This window comes from Phyllostomus hastatus, unplaced genomic scaffold (assembly GCF_019186645.2).
Source record: "Phyllostomus hastatus isolate PE091 unplaced genomic scaffold, TTU_PhHast_1.1 phas_contig_477, whole genome shotgun sequence".
NCBI lineage: Eukaryota > Metazoa > Chordata > Mammalia > Chiroptera > Phyllostomidae > Phyllostomus > Phyllostomus hastatus.
In genome coordinates this window covers 4,892,051-4,914,657 of record NW_025333889.1, presented here as the reverse complement: position 1 = coordinate 4,914,657, position 22,607 = coordinate 4,892,051, and the positions used below count along the sequence as shown (strand labels likewise).

Sequence of the window (22,607 nt, the reverse complement as noted above, 5' to 3'; positions counted from 1 at the left end):
CCGTCTTCCCTGTTCTCAAGTGTCCGTTCCCCCCAGCGCATCAAGGTGTGCTTCTGCATGGAGACGGCTCCTCTCCCCAGAGGGTGTCGGCTGCCAGCCGCTACGCTGGTGACAAGCTTGTTTCCTCCCACCCGACATCGGACCCCTGCAGCAGGAAGCACAGCTGGACCCGGACGAGCTCTTTGACATCAGCCGTTTATTCGATAACCGCCGATAAGAGGCAAACATACTTTATATAAACCTCTGGAGACACACTTGGAGTTTGTTGACCATGGCTATTTCAGAGGCTAACAGGTGGGGACCATCTCCGGCGGCAGTAGAACAACCCCTTCAAGTTCTGTGGTGACGTGTCCACTTGAAATGGTGGGGTTGGATGATGTGTGAATTGTATCTCCCTGAGGCTGTCACAGAAAACCTGCAGACTCTGCGGCAGCTCTGAACTGTCCTCTGCGGGCCAGCCAGGCCCTCAGGGTGCGTGGGCTTCGCTGCTGCTGCTGCTGCTGCTGCTGCTGCTGGAACACGTTACGTTACATAAACTGGTGGCTTAGGCCTCGCCCACGCCTCTCGCAGGTCTGTGGGTGGGAAGCCCCCCGTGGCCTCCCTGAGCTCAGGGTGGCACTCCTTGCTGGAGGCTCTAGGGAAAATCTGTTTCCTTGACTTTTGCAGCTTCTAGAGGCCGCCCCCGTTTTCCTCGACTCACAGCCTTCTCTCCTCCATCTTCAAACCAGCAACGTTGTGTCTCTGGGCCTTTCTTCTGTAGCCACATCTCCCTCTGACTTACCCATCTGTCCCCCTTTTCCGTTTTTAGGGATCCTAGGATTGCACTGGGCCCACCAGATAATCCTGGGGCGCTTCCCCAGCTCAAGGGGCCAGCCGTTGTGGTCAGGTGGAATGGAGCATTAAACCGTAGGCACCGCCCCTTCCTGGTGCCCCCACCTGCCGCAGGAAGGTGCAGAGCCCAGGCTTCTGTTGGCCACAGCGCAGGGGAGATCCAGCCGCTGAGGAGGCCCAGTCCCCTGCATGGGCCTTGGGACTGTGTTCAAGCTCCAACCCCTGGGGGCCAGGGCAATCATGTCCCCGCCCCCAGCCAGCTGCTGGGACACTTACTGTGTCTGTCTCGTCCCTTTGGGGAGGGTACATCCTGCCCCAAGCCAACCAAGTGCATGCCGGCCACACTGGGGGTTGTGTGCCCATCACAAGGCCCCTGAACTCTGGTCCTAGGGAGCTGGGCTGAGGTGTGTCCTGGACCCCAGCTAGGCCAGTTGGGGTCCATCTCTGGGAATTTTCCTTCGGGAGTGCCTCACTAACCTGCAGTCTCTCTCTCATAGTGGAGTTGGGAGGGGGCAGGCATGGGAACTGCCAAGCTCACAGTGCCAGTGGGTCTGAGAGAACCCTCCGACCCTTAGCGAGAGCCAGAGAGTTGATCCGGGCAAGTCCCTGTGGCCTTGGCGATGCTGATTCCCAGAAACCTCCCCCCAACCCCCACTGCCTGTCTCCCCTGGCCCCTGCCCTGTCTGGGAGTTCTCCTTCTGCAGCCGGAACCGACCCTTCAGCAGACAGGGAGGGGGCACACCGGGCCCAGGTCTCAAGAGCTCCTCTGCTGGAGCAGGGGAAGAACCTGAGGGCAAGGGTCAGGGGCAGCCAGAGGAGAGGCCTCGGGGGCCCCCAGGCAGAGGGGTGCCAGCCTTGGGGAAGAGGGTCTCCTCCCGTGTTTGGGGAGCCAGCCCCACCGGCCCGGGGCCCAGCCCTCATACTCTGGGTGGGGACTTTGCAAGAATAGGGTTTTTGACAGAAGGTTCTTAAATAGGCAAGCAAGGGCCCGGGCTCTGAAGTGCCCAGTCCATCTTTGTGGTGGTCAGTGGCTGCCTCTTGGAGGGACATTGTGGGAACGATCCTCCAGGAGTGATGTGCTTTGGGTCTTTTTGTTTTGCTTTAAAAAAAAAAAGTTATGACCCCAGTGCAAAAACTTGGATGATCACAAATCAACAGAAAGGCCACCCATAAACTGCTGTTGGGAGCTGGGAAAATGCTGGTTTTAATAATTTCCTAGCATGCCGTCTAGTACGACAGGCGTAAGGAAGTGGGGGAGATGAACCCAATCAGTGACCCCCAGTGTGGCCTCAGGAACAGCGGCAGCGGCACCTGGGAGCCTGTTCTCAATGCTCACTCTCAGGTCCCACCTCAACCTTCTCAGGTTGAAGCCGGGATGCGGCCCGGCCTGCTGTGTGCTAACAAACCTGGAGGAGCTGGTCTGGGGACCACGATTTACACCTTTGCAATCCCACGCAGTCCTGCCCCTTGACCACCAGAGGGAGCCAGCAGGCTGCGGTTTCCCCTGCCAGACTATCTCAGACATTTTTTTCTTTTTGAATAAAGAATGACCGAGGATTTGCTGAACATCATTGGCTAACTTTAAATGCCATCGCGTTTGGGCCAAGTTGTACTGTCATTCTCGTCCTTGCTGAGCTGCGGGCCCCGTGTGTCTCGTGGTGTGGAACATGGTTGATAGTGCTGGTTTTGTCTGAAACGTAAAGAAATGTGAAAGCATCAAGGTTGGCCACCAAGGTTACCTACCTCCCAATGAAAGTTTATGTTCTATAAAAAGCGGGATACGGCTGCACTGGGACCCCTTCCCCCCTTTCCTTTTCCTGCAGCCCTCGACCTCTGACCCCCAGGGGCAGGGTCCCCTGGCCCCAGAGCCTGGTTGTCACGGTGACGCACCTTCCTCCCCTCTCTGGTTACCTCTTTGTTGTTTTCCAACCCTCTGTACGGACATGTAATGTACAGACAAGAAGTGTAGCCATTGGAGGTGTTTGATGCGTTTTGTTTTAAGTTCATTCAATTTTGACAAACACGGCCACCACCCCGTGGAGTTTTTAAAAAAACGTGTAATAGGCCCAGTTATTGGCGTGTCCTTTTGTCTCCACTTTAAACACAGACTTGGGCCGCTGTCTTAGCACCGAGGGTGCTCTGAACTCACCTGAGGGACAGGGGCCTCCAGGCACCCTGCGGCCCCTCTCCAGAGCATCCCAGAGGAGGAGAGGGTCCGGGAGAGACTCTGTGGATCCGGCTTCCTGCCGCCCCCCCGCCCCTGGGGGGCTCCACTTCCCCCTTCACGGCTCTGAGTCCCCCTTTCCGAGAACAAGTCGGAGCTCACGGTTCCTCCGGTTCCTCCGGTTCCTCCGGGGAAGCTGCAAAGCCCTCGCATCTCCCCGACAGACCCAGGCCTCGCGTGTGTTTCTGAAACGTGCTTAGAACTGAGTGGTTACCCAGGACTTGGCTGTGAATGTGATTTATTCGTTGGACAAATATTTATTGAGCACTTACTGTGGTTCAGTCTCTAGATACTGGCTTTTCAGTGAAAACAAGACAAAATCCTGCCCCAGTGAAATTTGCATTCCAGAGGGAAAGGCAAGTGATGATGTCAGAAGACAAATAAAGCAGGGCGAGGGGGTAACCCGTGTGTGGGTGGTAAGGTAGGAGGATAGTCTAGACAAGGTGGTCAGGAAGGCTCGTCTGAGGAGCTGGCATTTGAGCAGCGCTCTGAATAAGTGAATCCCCAGGAAGACATCTGGGGAAATGGCTGTCCAAGCAGAGCAAGCAGCAAGTGCCAAGGCCCTGGGGTGAGCACAGTCACTTGGGCATCTGTGTGAAAAGAGGGGCGTAAGACTGGACGTGTGGAGACCTGCTAGGGGTCTCTTGTGATTGTTCACGCACGGGACCCAGGTGGCTTGAGCAGGCCAGGGGCGGGCTGCGGCCGGCCCCAGGTGTCCCGGGAAGACAGGGTCGACAGCCTTTGCTTCTGCACCAGATGAGTTAGGGCCCCGGTACATAGAGGGATGGCTTCAGGTACCCTCCTCAAATTCTGTTCCTGTGTGTTCTGCGTCTTTTGAAATTTTTGACATTCTCCCTTTTGAAATGATCTTCCTATTTTTAAAGTAACAGATTTATTGAGATACACTTTACATACCATGCAGTTCACACATTTAGAGTGTGTAGGTGAATGGTTTTAGCATGCACAGGGTTGAGCAGCCGCCACCATGCCAATGTTAGACTGTTTTCTTAATCCCCCCCAAAAACCCCACACTGACTAGCAATCACCCCCCCACTGCCCCTCACCCTCCCACTGCCGCCGGAGACAACCACTCGGAACGGACTTCCTGTCCGTGGGTCGGCCTGCCCCGGACCTGTCGTGTGGATGGAGTCACACCGTGTGGGGCCTCCTGCGTCCAGCCTCTCTCACTGGGCCTGATGTTTTTAAAGTTCATCCACGTTGTACCACGAGTCAGTACTTTATTTTTTTCAAGTTGCCAAATAGTATCTCATTTAATGAATAGACCGCCTTTTGTTTACCCATTCACCCGCTGGTGGGCACGGGGTTCTTCCCATGTTTTGGTTATTGCGAATGATGCTGCCGTGAGCACTTGTGTGTACACGCCCCCCCCACATGCCCGCAAAACCTCTCCATTGCAAACAATGCGAATATAACCAAAAAGTATGGAAACTGAGAAGTCAGAGTCTCCCGAAATCATCCCCCATCTAGAGAGACTAGCTGTCACCACTTCGGCAAACACCCTGCCAGACGTCACCCACTTCCAGCCTCAAAAAGTGACCCAGACCTTCTCCTTCGGTTTAGACCCAGCCTCCCCTATCTTTAAAAATATATTTTACTGATTATGCTATTACAGTTGTCCCAATTTTCCCTCCCCCCATGCCTCACACTGCCCCCACCCCCCAGCAGCATTTCCCCTCCTTAGTTCATGTCCACGGGTTGTGCATATAAGTTCTTTGGCTTCTCCCTGTCTGATACTGTTCTTAACCTCCCCCTGTCTATTTTGTGCCTACCATTCATGCTCCTTATTCCCTGCACCTTTCCCCACATTCTCCCTCCTCCCCTCCCCTGGCAGCTGATAACCCTCCAAATGATCTCCATGGTTCTGTTTCTGTTCTGGTTGTTTGCTTAGTTTGTTTTTTTAGATTCAGTTGTTGATAGTTGTGAATTTGTGTCCATTTTAACGTTCATAGTTTTGATCTTCTTTTTCTTAAATAAATCCCTTTAACATTTCACATTAATGGCTTGGTGATGATGAGCTCCTTTAGCTGTGCTTTGTCTGGGAAGCACTTTATCTGCCCTTTCATTCTAAATGATAGCTTTGCTAGATAGAATAATCTAGATGGTAGGTCCTTGCGTTTCATCACTCTGAATACTTCTAGCCAGTCTCTTCTTGCCTGAAAAGTTGCTTCTGAGAAATCAGCAATCTGATGGGCACTCCTTTGTAGGTAACTCTCTCCTTTTCTCTTGCTGCTTTTAAGATTTTCTCTTTATCTTCAACCTTTGGCATTTTCATTATGATGTGTCCTGGTGTGCTCCTCTTTGGGTCCAACTTGTTTGGGACTCTCTGTGCTTCCTAGACTTGTATGTCTATTTCCTTTGCCAAATTAGAGAGATTTTCTTTCATTATTTTTTCAAATACATTTTCAATTTCTTGCTCTTCCTCATCTCCTTCTGGCGCCCCTATGATTTGGATATTGTTACATTTGGAAATGTCCCAGAGGGTCCTTATACTATCCTCATTTTAAAAATTCTTCTTTTTTTTCTTGCTGTTCTGGTTGAATGCTTATTCCTTCCTGTAGTAGATCATTCTGCGTGGCGTGGGCCCAGCTCTCACTTGGAGATGCACAGAACCCACACTCATGGATAGGTTCTCTTGTGGGGAATCAGGCCTGCAATGTACCTAGGCCACTATGAATCTTGCTTTTTGCTAAAACTCCCTCACCCTGAATTTAGGACATTTACTGCAAAGCAACTTCCTAAAAACCATGCTAAACCTTCCAAGGATGAGTGTAACTGGTTCAACTACTTTTGCCTTTTCATTTGCAAATATCCCTCTGCTGTGATGTGGTTAGCAGCATTGGTTCCTTTGTTTTCTGTAAAAGGTAACCACCTAATGTGAGTCTGTGCATAGCTAATGAGGACCTTCTTGTAAAGTGCCCAGTAAGACAATAAAAGCTCATTGGAGCAGGGGCCAAGGCTTTTGCTCCCCTTGAGAGAAAAGCCATGCCATCCCCTTTCCTCCACTGGACTCGGTAGTCCATGCGAATGTCTCATTTCATCCATAATGACTTGGACACTGCAGGCCGGTGTCTGCATCATCTTCCTTATGTTCCAAACCATTGATTTGAATCCCAGCTTCCTCCCCTTCATCATTGGTTCCCTGCAGATTTTCCTTTATTTCATTTAATGTAACCTTCAGTTCTTCCTTTATGTTGTTGCCATACTCCATGAATTCCTTGAGCACCCTGATCACCAGTGTTTTGAGTTCTGCATCTGATAGGTTGGTTATCTCCATTTCATTTAGTTCTTTTTCTGGGGTTTTGTTCTGTTCTTTCCTTTGGGCCATATTTCCTTGTCTCCTCAATTTGGCAGCCTCCCTGTGTTTGTGTCTGTGTATTAGGTAGAGCTGCTTTGACTCCCTGTCTTAGTAGCTAGAAAAGGCACCTGCAAATTGTGTGGGGCGGAGCCGTAGGTAATCACCAGGTGGGGCAACCTGCTTCACTGCTTTGTGGCTCTGTGTGGGGGGAGGGCTCAGAGAGGGGACAGTGCTGCTGCCTGGCTTCTGGAGGTTGGCCCGGCTCTTGCCCCCTTTCCAGTCACTTCACCCACTCCCGGCATGCGACTGGTGCTCTTCCAGCTGTTGCCTTGGTGCCAAATCCCAGATTGGGTGGGCCTGCACCTCTTCTAAGACCATGTGGGTCTTTTAAATGGGGGGTCTGCTGAAAATCCAGCAGTTAATTCCACTACCCAACCCCTCACTGGTTTTTGCAGCCAGAAGCTATGGGGATGTATCTTCCCGGGGCTGGAACCCTGGGCTGTGCATCCGGCCTGGGGCTGGGCTCGCTGGCTCCCAAGGCGTCCCTCCGGATTTTTATCCATCCCAGGTGAGTGTGGGACCGCCCTTTGTGTCGCCTCTCTGCCCGTCTCCATGTCTCCGCCCCTCCTACCTGTCTGGACGCATGTGTTTTCTTTAAATTCTTGGTCGTTGGACTTCATCAGCTTGATTTTCTGACAGTTCTGGGTGCTGTTTGTGTTGAGGCTTAGTTGTGATTTTCTCTGTGGCTGCGCAGAGAGGCAAAGTGTGTCTTCCTGCGCCTCCATCTTGCCAGGAAGTCAGCCTGCCCTCTTTTCAAGGATTGGAGGGAGCCGACAGCATTCCCCCCCTCCCCCCGGCAGTCCTCGAGTGGAAAGGCCTGAGGGCTCTTTGGGCCCAGGCTGCCCGTGTGGGCGTGTGGGTGCATCTCGGGGCCTGGGAAGAAAGTACGAGCACATATATAATCTTACAGCTAATTTCATTAACATGAAAGTGCTTGCATTTAATAAATAGTTATACCCCGGTTTTTACTGATGGGTGCTTGAGCCCACTGCCCGGGCCGCTTCGGGTGATGGAAAGGAGGCGGGTCCTGAGCAGCAGGCCGCCCTCCTGCAGGCGGTCCACAGGCAGGCCCCGCCCCATCCCTGAGGTCTGAGTCCAAGGTCGCTGCTGCCACCTGCCTGCCTTTGTCTTTTTGCAACCACCCGGAATCCACGCCAGCACCGGGCCCTGCCTGTCCAGGGAGGACGCCAGGGCTGCGTCCACAGACCAACTGACCGGACACCAAGCTAGGAGAGGATGTCCTGTGGTCTCCCTAGGGCTCAAAGTTCCCCCTGAGCGCCCCCGCCTCACCCTGAGCACCCAAGCCTGCAGTCCACGCCCCAGTCCTCACGCGCGGCATTTTGATGCCCCCCCCAACACTCTCAGTTTTAGCTGCCTTTGTCCCAGAGGAACCCTTGATCCTTCCAGAGCTGTCGCGTGTCCCCGAGTGCCCACGTGGGTGTGGAGCACCTTCCCTGACCCTACCGGACCGTACACACAGGACACCTGGAACATCGTTTCTGTCCTGCTCCCATCCGAAGCCTCACGGTGGTCACAGGGCTCCGCAGCAGATGAAACCGGGTGGGTGAAGACCTCGGAGGGATGCCTTGGAGAGGCGGGAGCCCTGGAGATGACAGGCCTGTCCACGCTCCAGCTCCGCACCTGTGGTCCATGGGCCAGGTAGCATGCGCAGCTGCGGCGTGTTCCCCGCGGGATGGAGCACAGAGCTGGTGCTGCACTCGAGTTAGGAAAATGAAAGGGCTGGCTGACTCCAGCACGACGCACAGCACCCCATGGGTCCCTACACATGCACACCCCCCCCCCACACACGCTGCTGGGGTGAGCAGGCTGCCAAGGTTCAGGCCGTAGGCGGAGGAGGAGCCCAGACCAGGAGGCCAGTACGTGTGCAATGGGGCCTGGCCCGGGAGGAGGGTTTGAGAGGAAAGTCCAAGTATCTGGTGGAAATGGGGCAACAAGAGGAAACCTGAAGACATTTTGAGGGTGGATGTTTTGGTGCTTTTAACCGTCAGGGAGAGAGTCCTCAGACCGTGTTCATGGAGACCCAGACAGGGCGGAGGAGGCCGGGGAGCGGGCAGGCTCCATTCTCCATCTCTCTCTGAAGCAGCCCGAGGCTGCTGTTTGTGACGGTGATTTCCACGGCGATGTGAGCGTGGGCTTACAGTTTCCACGGAAAACTCAACGGAACCACTAACAGTTAAAAACAGGACGTCTACTTTCCAACTCATTGCAGAAGATAAAAGGCAGCACAACCGTCTCCTGGGAAAAAATTAAATGAAAAGGAACAGAAAAATGAAAGGACCTTAAAACACACAAGATCAAAATTCAGGTTGACGCCAGCCTGGGTGTAAGCAATAACGACAATAAATGGAAACAATCTAGGTTTCCTTATTAAAAAGGCAGAATGTGCCCTGGCTGGAGTAGCTCAGTGGATTGAGCACGGGCTGCAAACCAAGCATCGCAGGTTCGATTCCCAGTCAGGGCACATGCCTGGGCTGCAGACCACCGCCCCCAGCAACTGCACATTCATGTTTTTTTCTCTCTCTCTCTCCCTTCCCTCTCTAAAAATAAATAAATAAAATCTTAAAAAAAAAAGGCAGAATGTCTTACATTACATGTATTTTGATTCAGTATCTTATAAATACACCTAAATAATTTAAAAAAAATACACATAAAGGGAAAGAGTCAAAGTTGGGCAAAGACATTGAGCCCCAGCAGAAGTGAAGGAGGGCGGACAACGTTCTCATCGGATGAGACCGAATAGGAAGCTGTGCGTGGGTGCCGTGCAGGCGCACTCCCCTCCTCGCCGGGAGGGGCACGGGTCTCCTCCAATGCCGGGTGCGGGGGAGGAGTCCCGGAGTGAGGCGTGGCCATGTGACTAGTACTGGCCAATTCAGAAAGCGTCTGTCTCAGGTGTCCCCTGTAGGTGGAGACCTTGGTTGCTTGACCAGCTGGCAGGCTCTCTTCTGTGCTCCGTGGATGGAGGAAAGGTTCCTGGTTGGGGGGAGCGGCCCTGGGGGGCTGACCAGAGCCGCAGAGCACGCTGCGTGGCCAGAAAGAAATCCTCATTTTAAGCCACCGGGATTCGGTTGTTTGTCACCACTGCCAAACCTCATAGATTGTATCTCATACATATATTAATACAAACCTTTATGTAATGAATAAATAACTAGTGTATAACTATTGAAGTATACAGATAAATAGTAAAAAACACAAAGCATTGCATTTTTCCAGCATCAATTATCAGTCTTCAGTGAATCAAATAGAGGGTCAGAAGGTTTGAACATGGTAATATAAAAGGGAAAACGGATTAAAAAATGTTTATAGAATTTTGGAAGTGCAAACAGATATTCATCTTACTTTCAAAGTATCCATGAAACATTTATAAAATTGATTAAAACAGGAATGAATAATTTAATAAGGCAGATATTGTATAAGCACTGAATCTAACCTCAATAAAACGAAAATTAATAATATAAATTAAGCAACAATTAAACTCCACTGTGAATTGTTTGATGAAAAAGCCCAACAGACTACTTAGAAGATCAGAAAATGAGACTGCACTGTATCAGAACTTTGGGATACAAAGGTGCCATAGTCAGCAATAAATGTTCAACTAAGAACTTAGAAAAAGGTGCAGAAAAATGTTAAGGAAACCAATATAAACAACAGTATGAAGTAAAAAATACACAAGCAGAGGTAAACAGATTAGAAAATAGCAAAATAATAGAATTAATTTAAGAGCTTGTATCCTGGCATTTTGAAAAAGTAAAAAACATTAATGAAATAGTGAACCTCTGCTCCTCCTAAATCTAAAGAGAATTTGTTAGCGAAAGCGGTTTCTGGCTCCAGAGCTGTTTGGGGAGCGGGCCACGTGTGCGGTGGGCGGGTGGGGGGGGGGGAGGTGTGGATGCGGACCCACACTGGGATGGAATGGAACTGATAAGGTGCGGGAGAGAGAAACATCCAGCCCAGCCTGGGCTTAGGGCCTCCGGGCCCGATGCCTGGCTCGGGATCCGCGAACACGCAGCTCCCCACAATCTCGTCTCCACTCAGCGCCCCGGGCTCTGAGCTGACCGGACGCTGGCCAGCACCTCTCTGACCTCCCAGGTGATGCTCTGTAAGCATCGGGGTTCTTTCCTGCCTTTTCGGATGTTCTGCCACTGTCCCGGCCTTTTTCTCAGACCTGCAGGATTTGCAGGGGACAGGCCTCCGAAGGGTATTTGCCGAAGGATCTAGAAGAAAGTTTCAGGAAGTCGTGGTGCGTTCTATGGGGAACGCAGGGGGCCGCGGTTTCTGGGGTTGAGCCGCTGAAGTGAAAAGGGGGCGGGGTGGGAAACAAAGAGACGAGACGGGGAAGAACGAGACCTGGAAAACATGCAAAGAGAAGAGAACGGGTAGCATCTGCACGGTGGACCCGAAGGCGACGGGAGGTGCTTTGGACCAGAACGGTGCGGTGGAAGATGGAGTCAGCGGTGTGAATGCAAACTCAGGTTCGAGAGCAGGACCGAGGGTAGATGGGGTGGGATGGGGAGTCTGCCTGTGCTGGGCTCAGGCGGGCTGCTTCGCGTGGGTCTGCCCTGGGGGGGCTGGCCAGGTGCCCCGTCGGCTCCCGTGCCTTCCCTGTAGAAACGGCGTCTGCCCAGGGCCTGGACCGGGATGGGGTAGAGAACACCAGGCAGTCTGCCGCCGGGGAGAGGACCCTGTTGCCTGGCCGGGCATGGAGGGAGGGCCGGAGACCCACCGGACAAGCTCAGTGAGGGTATGGGTGTGGGCCTGCCCCCCAGAACCTGAGCCGCCCGCCACGCGGTGGCCACACTTCTGACCCAGTCAGTCCTCTGTGTCCTGCAGTCAAGACGAGGGCCTGGCTCTGGGAGGAGCTCTCGGCCCTCCACCTGCCAGGGGAGGGTCCCGCCCCCTGCCTAAACCAAGGCCCCCTGCGGCCCTGGGGCCTGTTTGCCCTGGCCTACTGCCCTACCTGTCCTGGCTGGCTGACCGCGGCTGGACACTGAGGGCGGCACCACAGAGAGACAGGGTGTGGGGGGTGGTGGGGGCTGGGGGTAGTTCTCCCTCCTTCTGCCCTGTTTTGGCGACCCGTCCTGCGTGCCACACAGCCCCCTCAGGGGGACGCCTCCACCCAGCTCCCACTCAGGGCCTTTCCTGCCTTCACCCCCGTGGAGAAACTGCCTTCCCGCGGGGCTCCTGGGCCACCCCTGCCCGAGCCTCTGGGAGCCATCTGAGTCAAACTCCCGTTCTGAGGGGACCCTGGGTGTTGCTCCCTAACTGAGCGGGGGGGGCCCTCGGTCTACACCCGGCCACTGCCTGAGCTGAGAGCCCCTCCCTCGGAGGAACAGGGCTCGGACTGCCCAGATCCTGCAGAGCCCCTGTTGCAGGCCCATCTGGACCAGCCCTGGGGGCCATGGCTGTCGGGGGAGGGCCGTCCCCCCGTCCCCCTTGGGCAGTGGGGGGACGGCGGGCTCCAGGAGCCATGTGCCTGGCGTGTGTCCTGGAGGCCCTGGCTCCCCCATCACCTGGTGGTAGTGGCTAGGGGTCCCCTCTAATGCCTGGCATGGGTGTCTCCTCCAGGGGTGTCTGGGAGCTGAGGTGGTGCTCCTGGGCCCAGTCTGCAGGGCCTGGGCTCCTCCACGTCACCAGCTATGGTGCCAGGGACCCTCGACCAGGCTGGCTCTCGACTCCTCTCTGTTCCCTCCACCCCGAATCCCCAAGAACTGGGCACCTCCGAGAAGGGAGTGGCTCCCCCTGGGACACCCCGAGACCCTCTTTGCCTCTGTCCAGCCCGGGACCCTTGGCAAGGAACCCTGTGACACTGTAGAGGTGCCGCCCGATCCCCAGAGCCATTCCTTCAAGCTGGTCCTGGCTGCCGTGGCCGCCCTGTGCAGCGGAGAAGCTGCAGGTTCTCCAGGCGGCTTTGCAGGGGGAACGCTGGTGGCGGGGTGGGGGAGGCTGGGGCGCCGGCCACAGGACTGGAAGCTCTGGGGTAACACCACCTGGGCAACCTTTGGAAGTTTCAACCCGTTTCCTGTTGCTTAGGGAACATCGGTCGGTCCTGCCTGGCTTTCCGGCAGCGAGTCCTGGCCGGGACGACGTCCGCATCACTGCCCGGGACCCCGCCCGGGACTCTGGGCTGGGATGTCACAGGAGAGCTGGCTGTCCAGCGACATTCCCACCAGCAGGTGGGGGCTGGCCTCCACCTAGCCGGGCCTGAAGTTGGCAAGAGAGTGTCACGTGTGTTGCTCTGTTGTTCAAGGACTAATTCACGCACGCACATCTCTTGGGAGGACAGCGGGTGCAGCTCAGGCCGGAGGGTCCCAGGAGCCCCGGGTTCCCAGCAGCCCAGAGACTGTCCAGGGGGAAACCTTCAGTTCCTGGAGGTGGCTCCCCGAATCCCAGCTTCGCCACGCCTGTGTCCCAGGGCTTTGGGAGGGTGTGACTGACCGGCCGCCAGCCAAGTCCGCAGTGTGCCTGCCTGCCTCTTCCCACTCGCTCCTGCTTTTGCGGCGGCCCTGGCCCAGGGTCTGCACACAGCACAGGGAGGAGGCCTGGGGGCTGGAACCCCTCGCCCTGACTTACACTGGTGCCCGAGTTCCGAGCCACAGGAGCAGGGGGAGACCTGGGAAGAGGACAGCCACACCCAGTCCCAGGAAGTGTGCTCAGGAGTCCTCGGGGGCAGCGGTGGAAGCGGACGGGGTGGGAAGACCTGGAATCTTCCCCAGGCAGAACACGTCTCAGGAGCAGTTCCCTCTCCTGGGCTGGGTCACCGTGTTGGCCCCCACCCGTCTGACAACCTGCTGCTGGAGAGTGACTTGGGAACAAAGGTCACAAAGCGCGGATGCCAGCAGAAAGGCGGGGCCCCTGGCCACCTCCCCCAGGGCTGAGTCTCCTCTGGAACTGCTCAGCTGGGCCTGCGACCCCGTGACCTCGGGGCCACACAGCTCCCAGTGTCCCCGAGTGGGGTCAAGCCCACTTGATGCAACCAGCCTGAAAGGCTCTGAATGTCCCCGCTGTCACCAAACGGGGACAGAAGACACACGGGAGAGGCTGTACCGGAGCGTCGCTGCACCAAGGATGTAGTGAGCTGATCTCAGAACTACTGAGAAGTTTCCCGCAGGTTCTAGGAAAAGAGACTAAGTGTTCACACTCTCACATTTCAGGCTGCGCAGGGCACAGGAACCACCACTGTGAGCGGCTGCAGGAGGAGAGAAAACCACACCCCCCACCCTGCACAGCACACTATGGGGGGGTCCCCTGCCCCCGCCTCCCCCATCCCCCACTGGCCTTCGCTCTGAGCTGAAAACCACCCACCCAGCGCTTCCGTGAGCAGGTCTGCATGGCCCTGCCGAGATTTATAAGGCGCCCTGAGCAAATCTGTAAGATACACCCAAACGTCTAGGTCTCCCCACACGGAAGGGAGGTTTTCAGCTCTTCCTTAGTAACAGAGAGAAGGTGCGAGGGAATGAGAGGTCCCTCCACCAGTTAAATGCAACTTTAATTTAATTCCTGACTCCTGACCTCCCAGCGGTCAGGCGCTCTGGGCAGAGCTTCTGGACCCGGGCAAGCTGGTCAGAGCCATTCGGGACAAAGTCCCCAAGGCCAGCCCATCGGGGGAGACTCGGGTCCAGGGGGGCGAGAGATTCGGGCACCAGGAGCCAAAACGGGGACCACCCCCCAGCTTCCTCACACCACTTCCTGAAACCAGATGCTGCAATGAGCTTACAAATGAAGACAATTTTCAGGATGTTCACGGAATGGCTTTTTTTTTTTTTTTTTACATTTTTCAACTAGTTAAGACAAACACATTACAATGATTGGCTTCTTCCCTTGTTACATAAATAAAATTTTTATAAATATCTCTTTATAAACAATATAAATAGCTTTACAACATAAATACATCTATGCATGACACGAACGTACAGACAGCAGTGTTCATCGCTGGTTTCGTCGGCCTCTCCAAACAAACTGTCCCTCGTCGTCACGTCGGCGTGGGGGTGGGTTTCGTGTATATAATATATATATAATATATAACTTTTTATTTTTCATTTTCAAAAACAAACAAATCAATCAACAACAAGATCAAGCCCCCCCTCCCCAGAGAATAATAAAACAGCTGGTGTTGCATTTGCCCAGTACCACGAGGGGAATAAAAGGAAAGAAATGTAAAAGCCACATTGCCTCGGAGAGGCTTCCAGAGGACCGAGGACGACCTCAGCGCAGCGGAGCGAGCTCTCAGTCCTGCAACACAGAGGGGACACGGGACACTCAGTCAGTGCTGGCTCCCGGGTTGAGGAAGCCCAGCCGGCCTCCCTCCCCTCCCCCAACGCAGAGGGAGGCAATGTCCCTCCACCTGGGGCCCGAGGGCCTTGAGACAGACCTTCAGCAGGAGAGGGGACCTCATCTCACGGCCTGCTGGGACCCTGGCGCTTCCTGCCCAGCACCGGGAGGGACTAGAGCGTTGGCCAGCCCTCCTCCCCTCGGGCTGACTGCCTGTAGGCTGGCGCCCTGGGCGCTCTGTGGGACCCAGTGAAGGGAGGAGCAGGACAGATGCACCCCTTCCCTTTCTCCCTCCAACACAAACCCTCCAACACGTGCTCACCTGGATGACAGAGGAGGGGACACATCGGAGGAGTCAGGGATGCAGGGTTCAAACCCTAGCTCCAATAATTATGTCCTGCCTGTGCCTGGAGAGCTTGGAGTATCGCTTTCCTCGCCCATAAAATGGGATAATAGCCACTTCCCAGGGCTGGCTCCAGCAAGGGGCCACACACTGGGCATCGGCAGAGTCCCGGGGCCCCAGCTGCACCTCGGTAAACAGCACGTCTGTCCCCAGCTGGCTCCCCCCCCCCCAAAGGGTCTCCTCTGAGAGCAGAGGAGCTGGTGCCTCCCCAGCCCTGGGCAACGAGGAACGGTCTCGCTGGGTTCGCTGGTTCAGCTGCCACAGTCACTGGGTGGGCGCTGTCCCCCGTCTTTGCTGACGGGGGTGTGGGTGCTCCGGGCCCAGGAAGGATCCTCCGGAGACGGTGCGGTGCGCCCCCACCCCCAGCTGCAGCAGTACGTGCGGAGGGACCCCGGGCGACCTCTCCCACAAGGCCCTTCTCTGGCGGCCTCGTGTGTTTAAACAGATGTCGCTGGGGCCCACGGCAAGGTGTGTTCCTTCGGGCGGGCGTGGACCTCACCCTGTCTCTGTCATTAGCATTTTACAGGCAAGACTGTAACCTCAGCGACAGTCATTACGGTGGCTGCTGAGAGCCAAGGTCGTGGGGGCGGGGGTCAGGAGGGGGTTGGGAAGGTTAAGGGTGTTGGAGGAGGCGACTTTCAGGAGGCTGACCGATTTCCCTGGTCAGGGGGCTGGAGCTGTCTTAGTGACCCCGACCGGCTCGTCGTCTGGCACCCGCAGACGGCCACTGCCGAGAACAGGGAGGCGGTGGGGCCCGCGTGCCGGCTACTTGCCGGCTCATCTCTCACAGAGCGGCGTCGGTCTGCACACTAACGTTTGAGCTTGGTGCTCCAGTCGAAAATGGAACGCCGGAGGCCTGTGCATGCACCTCTGCGGCGCTGAGACTGGGGAGCAGAGCGTTACACCTTCACAGCGGCAGCTGCTGAGGTCTGGGCCCCGAGGGCGGGACTCGTCTGTCCCCTGCCGGGGCGCGTCACACAGGGACAAAGCCACGTCCGACCGGCTGCAGGGACAGGACGGGTGCCCGCTAAGACCCCAGGCAGGTGCGAGAGGAGAGCCCCTACCCTGGGCAGGGCAGGGCTCCCCGGGCCGTGACACGGGTGCTGCGTGTCGCCTTCAGTTCGTGTCTGGCCCTGAGTTAAGCTGAGGAGGTGACCCGGAACTCAGGCCGGCTGTGGGGGCAAAAAGGGGCGTTGTAATAAACGGGACAGAAGGTAAGCTCACGGGGTGGTCCGGTCATAACGTCCTAATGGCGCGGGTCGTGGTGGGCAGGCATGCCCTGGGCCTAGAACGTCCCCAGAAAAATGTCTGTCTTTGCCCTAAACCAGCCCTGCCTGTGCCTGTGTATCTACATTATCTAATTCTGGCCTTTGAAACGCCAGAGGAGTCCTCCTTTTCAGACCCCCGGGGAAGCGTGACCACCCTCGGGAGAGCAGTGATCTTGTAAACCACCCCGCCTTGCTTTCTCCCACCTCCACGTGATGTTTTTTAGCTCCGTCCTTGATTCCAAATGCATGAAAGAAGCTGCAAACTGTTGTTCTCTGGAGCGCTGGAGATCCTCCTTCCCAGCAATGCTGTCAGTTTGGCTCAAATACACTCATAAAAAGTCTTTATAACTCTGGACATTTACTTGGTGCTGCTGGCAGGACTTTGAAGAAGCTGGCCCAGGACCACCCAGGGACCCGGACCCAGGGCTAGGTACCGGCACAGGCCCATTGAGCCCCACCAGCTCCCCGCCGCAAATGGGGTGAACTTGGGTGAGTTTTCTCTTGGGATCCCTGACCTCCTTGCTTTACGACGTAGCAGGTCCTGTTTTTATTTGAGCTGTTATTAGAAGATCCTCGGGGTGAATCAGAGTTAAGATAACCCAAGGAAAGGATGAGAAAAATGGATGGCTACTTTTCATTTCAGTTTACTTGGATTGCGGACTGAGAGTCTGAACAAGTCCTCGCTGGTTAAACGAGAGACAGAATGAATCTGTTTGGCTCCGAAAGAAAAAAGGACCCAGAACAGCCGACGCGGTGACGACAGAGGCTGCAGATCCCCGGTCCCGAGCGGTGGAGACGGGCTCTGGGAGCCGTGCTGTGAGGTCCTGGAACCAATCCTGAGAAGCCAGTGGGAGTCCCCACGGGTGGGGGTGCAGGGGGGAGGGGGGGAGGTCTCTGAGAAGGGCAGGGGGGCCGTGCCTTGGAGACCGTCGTGGTTCCAGTGGCATCGGTGAGCTCCCCCAGCCCTTGCTCGGGCACTTTTAGATGACTGAGAATCTTTGAGGGGTCTCTGGAGGAAAACTTTCCTCTAGGGCATGAAGCGGTCCTACTGGGATGTCCACTGCCTTTGGGTCGCCCGGAGACGTGCACACACAGGCTGGTTTTCCCTGGAAGTTTGTGCAGAGTCTAGAGACCTAAAGAACATCAGGGGAAGTCATGCCTCGCTTGGGGAGACAAGCTCACAGCAGGGCAGGCAGCCTGGCACTGGGGGTCCTGCAGGAAGACGCCTGGAGTGAGGATCCTTTTGACACTCCTCAAGGAATCTTTTGCATACACACGAGATAACGCTGACTACAGAAATAGGTGGAATGGATGGAAAGCGTATTTTAATCGGTCTCTCGAAGCTTCAGTGAGAGAAATTTGACCAATGGATCAACCTGTGATGTCGCTGAGGTGGCAACCCAACTCTCTGAGGTGTTAAAACACAGCTGTCCTTACTGTTAAAGGGGGAAGGTCATTTGGAACTTGGCTTGTCAAGGACAGACACAAACGGTGTCTTCTTATCCCAACTGCCAAGACCAAATTTGGATCCACTGTTTATAAACTAGTGAGTTTTTCTCACGGCTACACGGTCTCTGTTTGCATGTGTCTGTGTGTCTGTATGTGCATGCTGTAACTGTGAGATCACTTTCTACCTCTGGATGGTTTTGATAAAATTAATTTAATAAATTAAAAGTAATTGATTTGAAGGCAAGCACTTGTAAGAATTGGGTATGCTAAAATTCTTGGAAATATAGAAACGAACCCAAATTCTTTTCAAGTTCATGTGGCCTAAGATTAATCTTTAGTAAAGTTTGTTGGCTCAATCCATTTTAACAACTGACTTTGATGTCTATGAAATGTTTCTAAAGGTTATAAAATGTCTTCCTAGATGCCTTCTTGGTTTCCATTAGAAATGGAGGTTTTCCAAGGGTTAATAGCTCAAGGTACTTATGTAATTACAACTACTAGAAGTCATGGTGCAGTATTTCAGAAAGGCCTGGAACCCCTGGAAAGATCTGTTTTTGTTACGTTGCATGGGAAGCTTCGTCAAGTCAGCGACGGGAGACTTTTACAGCATAGCGTGTGGGCGAACAGCAGCTGTCAGTTAAACTGCGGGTCGGGGCTACGGGAAACCCACACAGCCGCGGGGTCCTCCCGGGCTCCCCGGCCAGACCCATTTTCTGGTTTTTGCCTTCCTTCATGTGTCCCAGTGCAATTTTAAGCTGAACTGAAATTAAATGAAGGAGCTTGTGATCTGCCGTTATTGAAAGGAGACATCGTACACTATGGCAAGTTTTGATAAAGTACTTGGAGAAAATGCCAAATTGGTTACCACTTCCTCCTTTCCCAGCAAGGTCCCAGGAGCCAAGGACTTAAGATACTGTTTTTTGGAAGGGATATCAAGTAAAGACACTCTCCAGCCTCATGGGAAGGGACCTATCAGGCACCTAGTCATGAATGTCACCTACCCTTATCTCCACCTATAGGGGACATCATAGACTCCTCCAGCACGAGGGGCTGCTGGCATCAGAGGGGAACAGCCGTCCCTAGACACGGACAAGGGCTGTGCACCTACCGGTTCATGGCGAACTCAGAAACTGTTTTGTTTGATTGTCTTTACCCGTCTGCCACTGATATCAGCCATAGTACTAGTTACCCTTGTTCTCTGGGTTTCTCTATACAGTCCAGCTGTTGATGACTGCTGACCACGTATAAGATAACTGTTCATGCCCTTTATGGCTTATGTAGCTGCCACTCTAGATGGAAATAGGGAAAACGAGACAGACGGCAAAGCCAGGACCACGGGAGGTCCGAGGGCGGACACGATGCAGGTGGTTTTCACAGCGCAGGCCGTCCGACCTGACTGCCTTCCGTGTACCTGCCCTGCCCTTTTCGGGGAAACTCGGCCTGGACTGACACCCCACGGTGACGGGACTGCCCTGTCCCCACCGGCCAGCAGGAGGGTGTCAGTACCGAGACGTCCTGGGAACGAGACGTCCCAGTGCTGAGACCTCACCGCCCGCCCCCAAGGCTGGTCGTTGACGCATGCTTTAGGTTGAGTTATGACCCAGACGGGGAACTGTGAATGGAAAGGGCTCTATGGCACGTCACTTCACAGGATGTCCTGATCCCACATGCCTAGCTGGGCAGGTCACGGTGGGCAGCCACGCCTCAGGCCCAGATGTTCCCGGTACAATGTTATCTTTGCCTTAAGTTTCTGTGCATCCAGGGGAACGCACTTTTGAAATGCCCCTTTTTCAGAACTCTCAGAGGCACCAAGATCCCCAAGAGCACATATACTCTCATTAACTATCCTGCAATCCAACCCCCCGCCTTGCTTCCTCTCGGAACCTTCACGGAATCTTCCTTACATCCTCTCCTTCATTCCAAGTGCATAAAGCAAACTGCAAAACCGTTGTCCTCTGAGGCAAGATTTGAGATCTTGCTTCCTGGCAATGTCGTCAGTTTTGCTCAGATAAGCGCTCATGAACATTCTCTATAGATCTGGACATTTCTTACGTGGACAACTGTTAAAAAGAGGCTTAAGCAATGTGCTGGAGGGTTTCAAAATGGGGTGCTCCTGTGACCCTCTGGGAACACAGTAGGGACACTGATAAGGCTTCTTGGGTGGGGCAGCGGCTTGGCCTGCAGCGGAGGGAACAGGCAGGCTGTGGGGCGAGGAGTGGCAGCAGCCAGGCTGCGGGCCAAGGCTGGGAACCCGCAGGGGTCACGCTCTAAAGCACTTGAGTGTCAGTTTCCAAGGCCGGGACGTGTTTTTTCCTTGGGCACCAACGGGCAGTGGGAATGGACAGGAGGTAAGGGGAGGACGTGGGGGCCTCTGCCGCTGTGGTTCCCTGGGTTGAGGCACCTGGCAGGGGCTGAGGGCAGCCCAGGGCTGTGTAGCCCTGGTGGACAGTGAGGAGACCGTGCCAGAGACGGGGAGCTCAGGGATGATGGACAGGGGAGGTTGATAAGGAGATCAGTTTGGGACATGCTGAGTTTGAGATGTATAAGATTTATTTTAGTCTCTTTTTCCTCGCCCTGAAATAGTGCCACAGACACTGAGCTTCGATCCTGAAGTCACCCGGGCTGCAGCAGCATCAGGACCCTGGACAGACCAAATTGCCCACAGCCACTGTTTGGAGAAGGGACAGGAATCAGAATGCTCTGGGGGCAGGAAAGCTCTCTGGTGGTGCCCGCAGGGGGCTGTTCTCTCTGCAGTGAGGGGGCAGGCATTTCTCCAAGTCTGTCCCACCTGAGGGACAAGAGGTCTAGGAGGCATCCCGACCTCTGTGCTGCCCACAGCAGGGCACCGAGATGCAGTGGCCGGGAGGTAAACTTACCCTGGGCTTGAGCATGTGCCCCCCTCTCTGTTCCCACAAACCCATGCTCTCCCCTCAACGCTCCCATCTGGCATTTTGGGGCCAGTGCTGCTGGCCCACTTATGGTCCAGGGGTAGGCGGGAGCCCTCCACACTGTCTCTGCTCCTCCAGAAGAAGTCGGGTGGGCTCACTCCTCCTGAGCTATTTCTGACCTTCCCAAAGTCCCCTCACCACCTCATCCCTCACTTTCTCCATCGGTAAAGTGGGATGATAAATAGGATTGGGGGCAAATGTCTAGCGCACACGTGATCTCATGTCCACATCACCTGGTTCCCCTCCAAGGCCCTGGGAGGCCGACCGGTACCAGCGCTACGGGGCGGGCCGGCCTGCGGGTGGGGGTTCAGACTAGGTTCTGGCGGGCGCTGCGGGGGAGCTAGGTGCGCGGGAGCGCCAGGCGGCCAGGTTAGTGGTACTCACCGCCGCCAGGGGTCGCCGCACTAACATCCCAGGCCGCTCGTGGCGCCGATCCGGTCCAGCTTGAGGCCGAAGCAGCCCTTGGACGAGCCCTTCTTGGTGCCTGGCTTCTTGCGTGCGTTGGGGTTCTCCTGCAGAAGGCGGGCCCACCGAGACTTGGTGTCCACGCGCAGGTCCCGGAGCAGTCGCGACTGGTCGCCCTTGAGGTTGGCGGCGCCGCCGCCTCCGGGAGTCTTGTCGCGCTTCTTCTGAGCGCCGCTCTCAGCATGGGACACGGCCGGCACCTCCCCCAGCGGAGCTCGCGGGACCTGTCCGAGGAAGAGAGCAGGTAGGTGAAGGGCCGTGCGGCGGCAGCACGGGGCACTTTGCGGGGTCCCTGACGCTCCCGCCTGGCGCACGCCCATGAGCGCGCGATTTGTCCCTTCGGAGCCCTGAGCACGCCCCCACGGATGCCGGACCGCTCGGCCCTGCATCCACCTGCCACGGGGCCGCCGCTGTCCGCTCCTTCGGGGCGCCCCTTGCTCTCCCTTCCTTTGCCTCTTGCCCCGCTGGGGCAGGGGCTGCGCATCTGTCGGCGAACTCCCCAGGCTGGGGACGCAGACCCCCGGACCCGAGCTCCGAGGGCTTCCTGGCTGTCACCCGCGCACATCTCAGACGAGAGGGCCGCCGTCCCGCCCTCTCCGCTCCCTCGGGCGGGCCTCGTCCTCCTCAACCCCCGGCCCTCCGACACAGCCCCTCACGGTCCCGACAGCTCCGCGACAGCACCCACCTTCGGCGACCCCGGCTTGGCTTCGGAGGGCAGGAGCGACAGCAGAGTGAGCAGCAGGGCGCAGACCAGCAGCTGGGAGAGGTGCATGGTGCCGGTGGAGTGGAGGGGCACACACCGGCGGCCGCGAGGGCGGATGCGCAGGCAGGCGCGCAGCGGGCTGGCGGGGCTTCGGTGCGGACCCGGGTCCCAGAGCTGCGCTGCGCCGGCTGGGTGCGCTCTGAGTCCGCCGCTCCGCTCAGGCCTTTATAATCCAACCTGCCGCTGATGTCATCCCCCCGCCCACCCGGCCGCCGGGGCCAATGGCACGCGCGCGGAGAGCTGGGAGGGGGCCGCGAGGGCTCCCCCCGCTGCCCCCACCCTCATCTCACCCCCTAGGCATCCCGCGGCTCGGCGGGCTCTCCCCCCGACTGCACTTAGAGCTGCAAAGCGGCGCGCAAAAGGGAACTCTGTTTGCGTCAAGCGCGCGCCCTGGCGTGCCAGGCATGCCAAGCGTCCTTGCTCCAGCTGCCCCGCACAAACCCTTGGGCTTCGACACACACCCTCTTCCTGGAAGGGATCAGTTTCCCTCTTTGCAGGTGCAAAGATACGTTCAGAGGAATGAGGTCACTTGCCCAAAGTCACACAGCCAGAAAGTTGGCACTGCCCGAAGTCCAAGCAGATCTGACTTGTCGC

At 55.9% G+C, this 22,607-nt stretch overlaps 1 protein-coding gene across 2 annotated transcripts; it reads right to left on the bottom strand.

Moving 5' to 3' along the window:
- Positions 1–14,194: 14,194 nt before the first annotated feature.
- NPPC (natriuretic peptide C) lies at positions 14,195–22,162 on the bottom strand. 2 transcript variants are annotated; one of them, XM_045845792.1, is made up of 3 exons: positions 21,936–22,162; positions 21,170–21,474; positions 14,195–14,678 (listed from the first exon to the last, which is right to left on the bottom strand). In XM_045845792.1, the coding sequence occupies exons 1-2, from the start codon at positions 22,020–22,022 to the stop codon at positions 21,190–21,192; spliced, it is 372 nt and encodes a 123-aa protein (XP_045701748.1). In that variant the 5' UTR covers positions 22,023–22,162; the 3' UTR covers positions 14,195–14,678; positions 21,170–21,189. The 2 variants fall into 2 exon arrangements, with proteins under 2 accessions (XP_045701748.1, XP_045701749.1); XM_045845793.1 differs by lacking the exon at positions 14,195–14,678 and adding an exon at positions 20,405–20,505.
- Positions 22,163–22,607: the final 445 nt, after the last annotated feature.

Excerpts from the sequence above, each read along its gene's own strand:
- NPPC (XM_045845792.1), bottom strand. The coding sequence starts at position 22,022 with ATGCACCTCTCCCAGCTGCTGGTCTGCGCCCTGCTGCTCACTCTGCTG. Across the intron at positions 21,475-21,935 it reads CCAAGCCGGGGTCGCCGAAG|GTCCCGCGAGCTCCGCTGGG; the intron begins GTGGGTGCTGTC and ends TTCCTCGGACAG.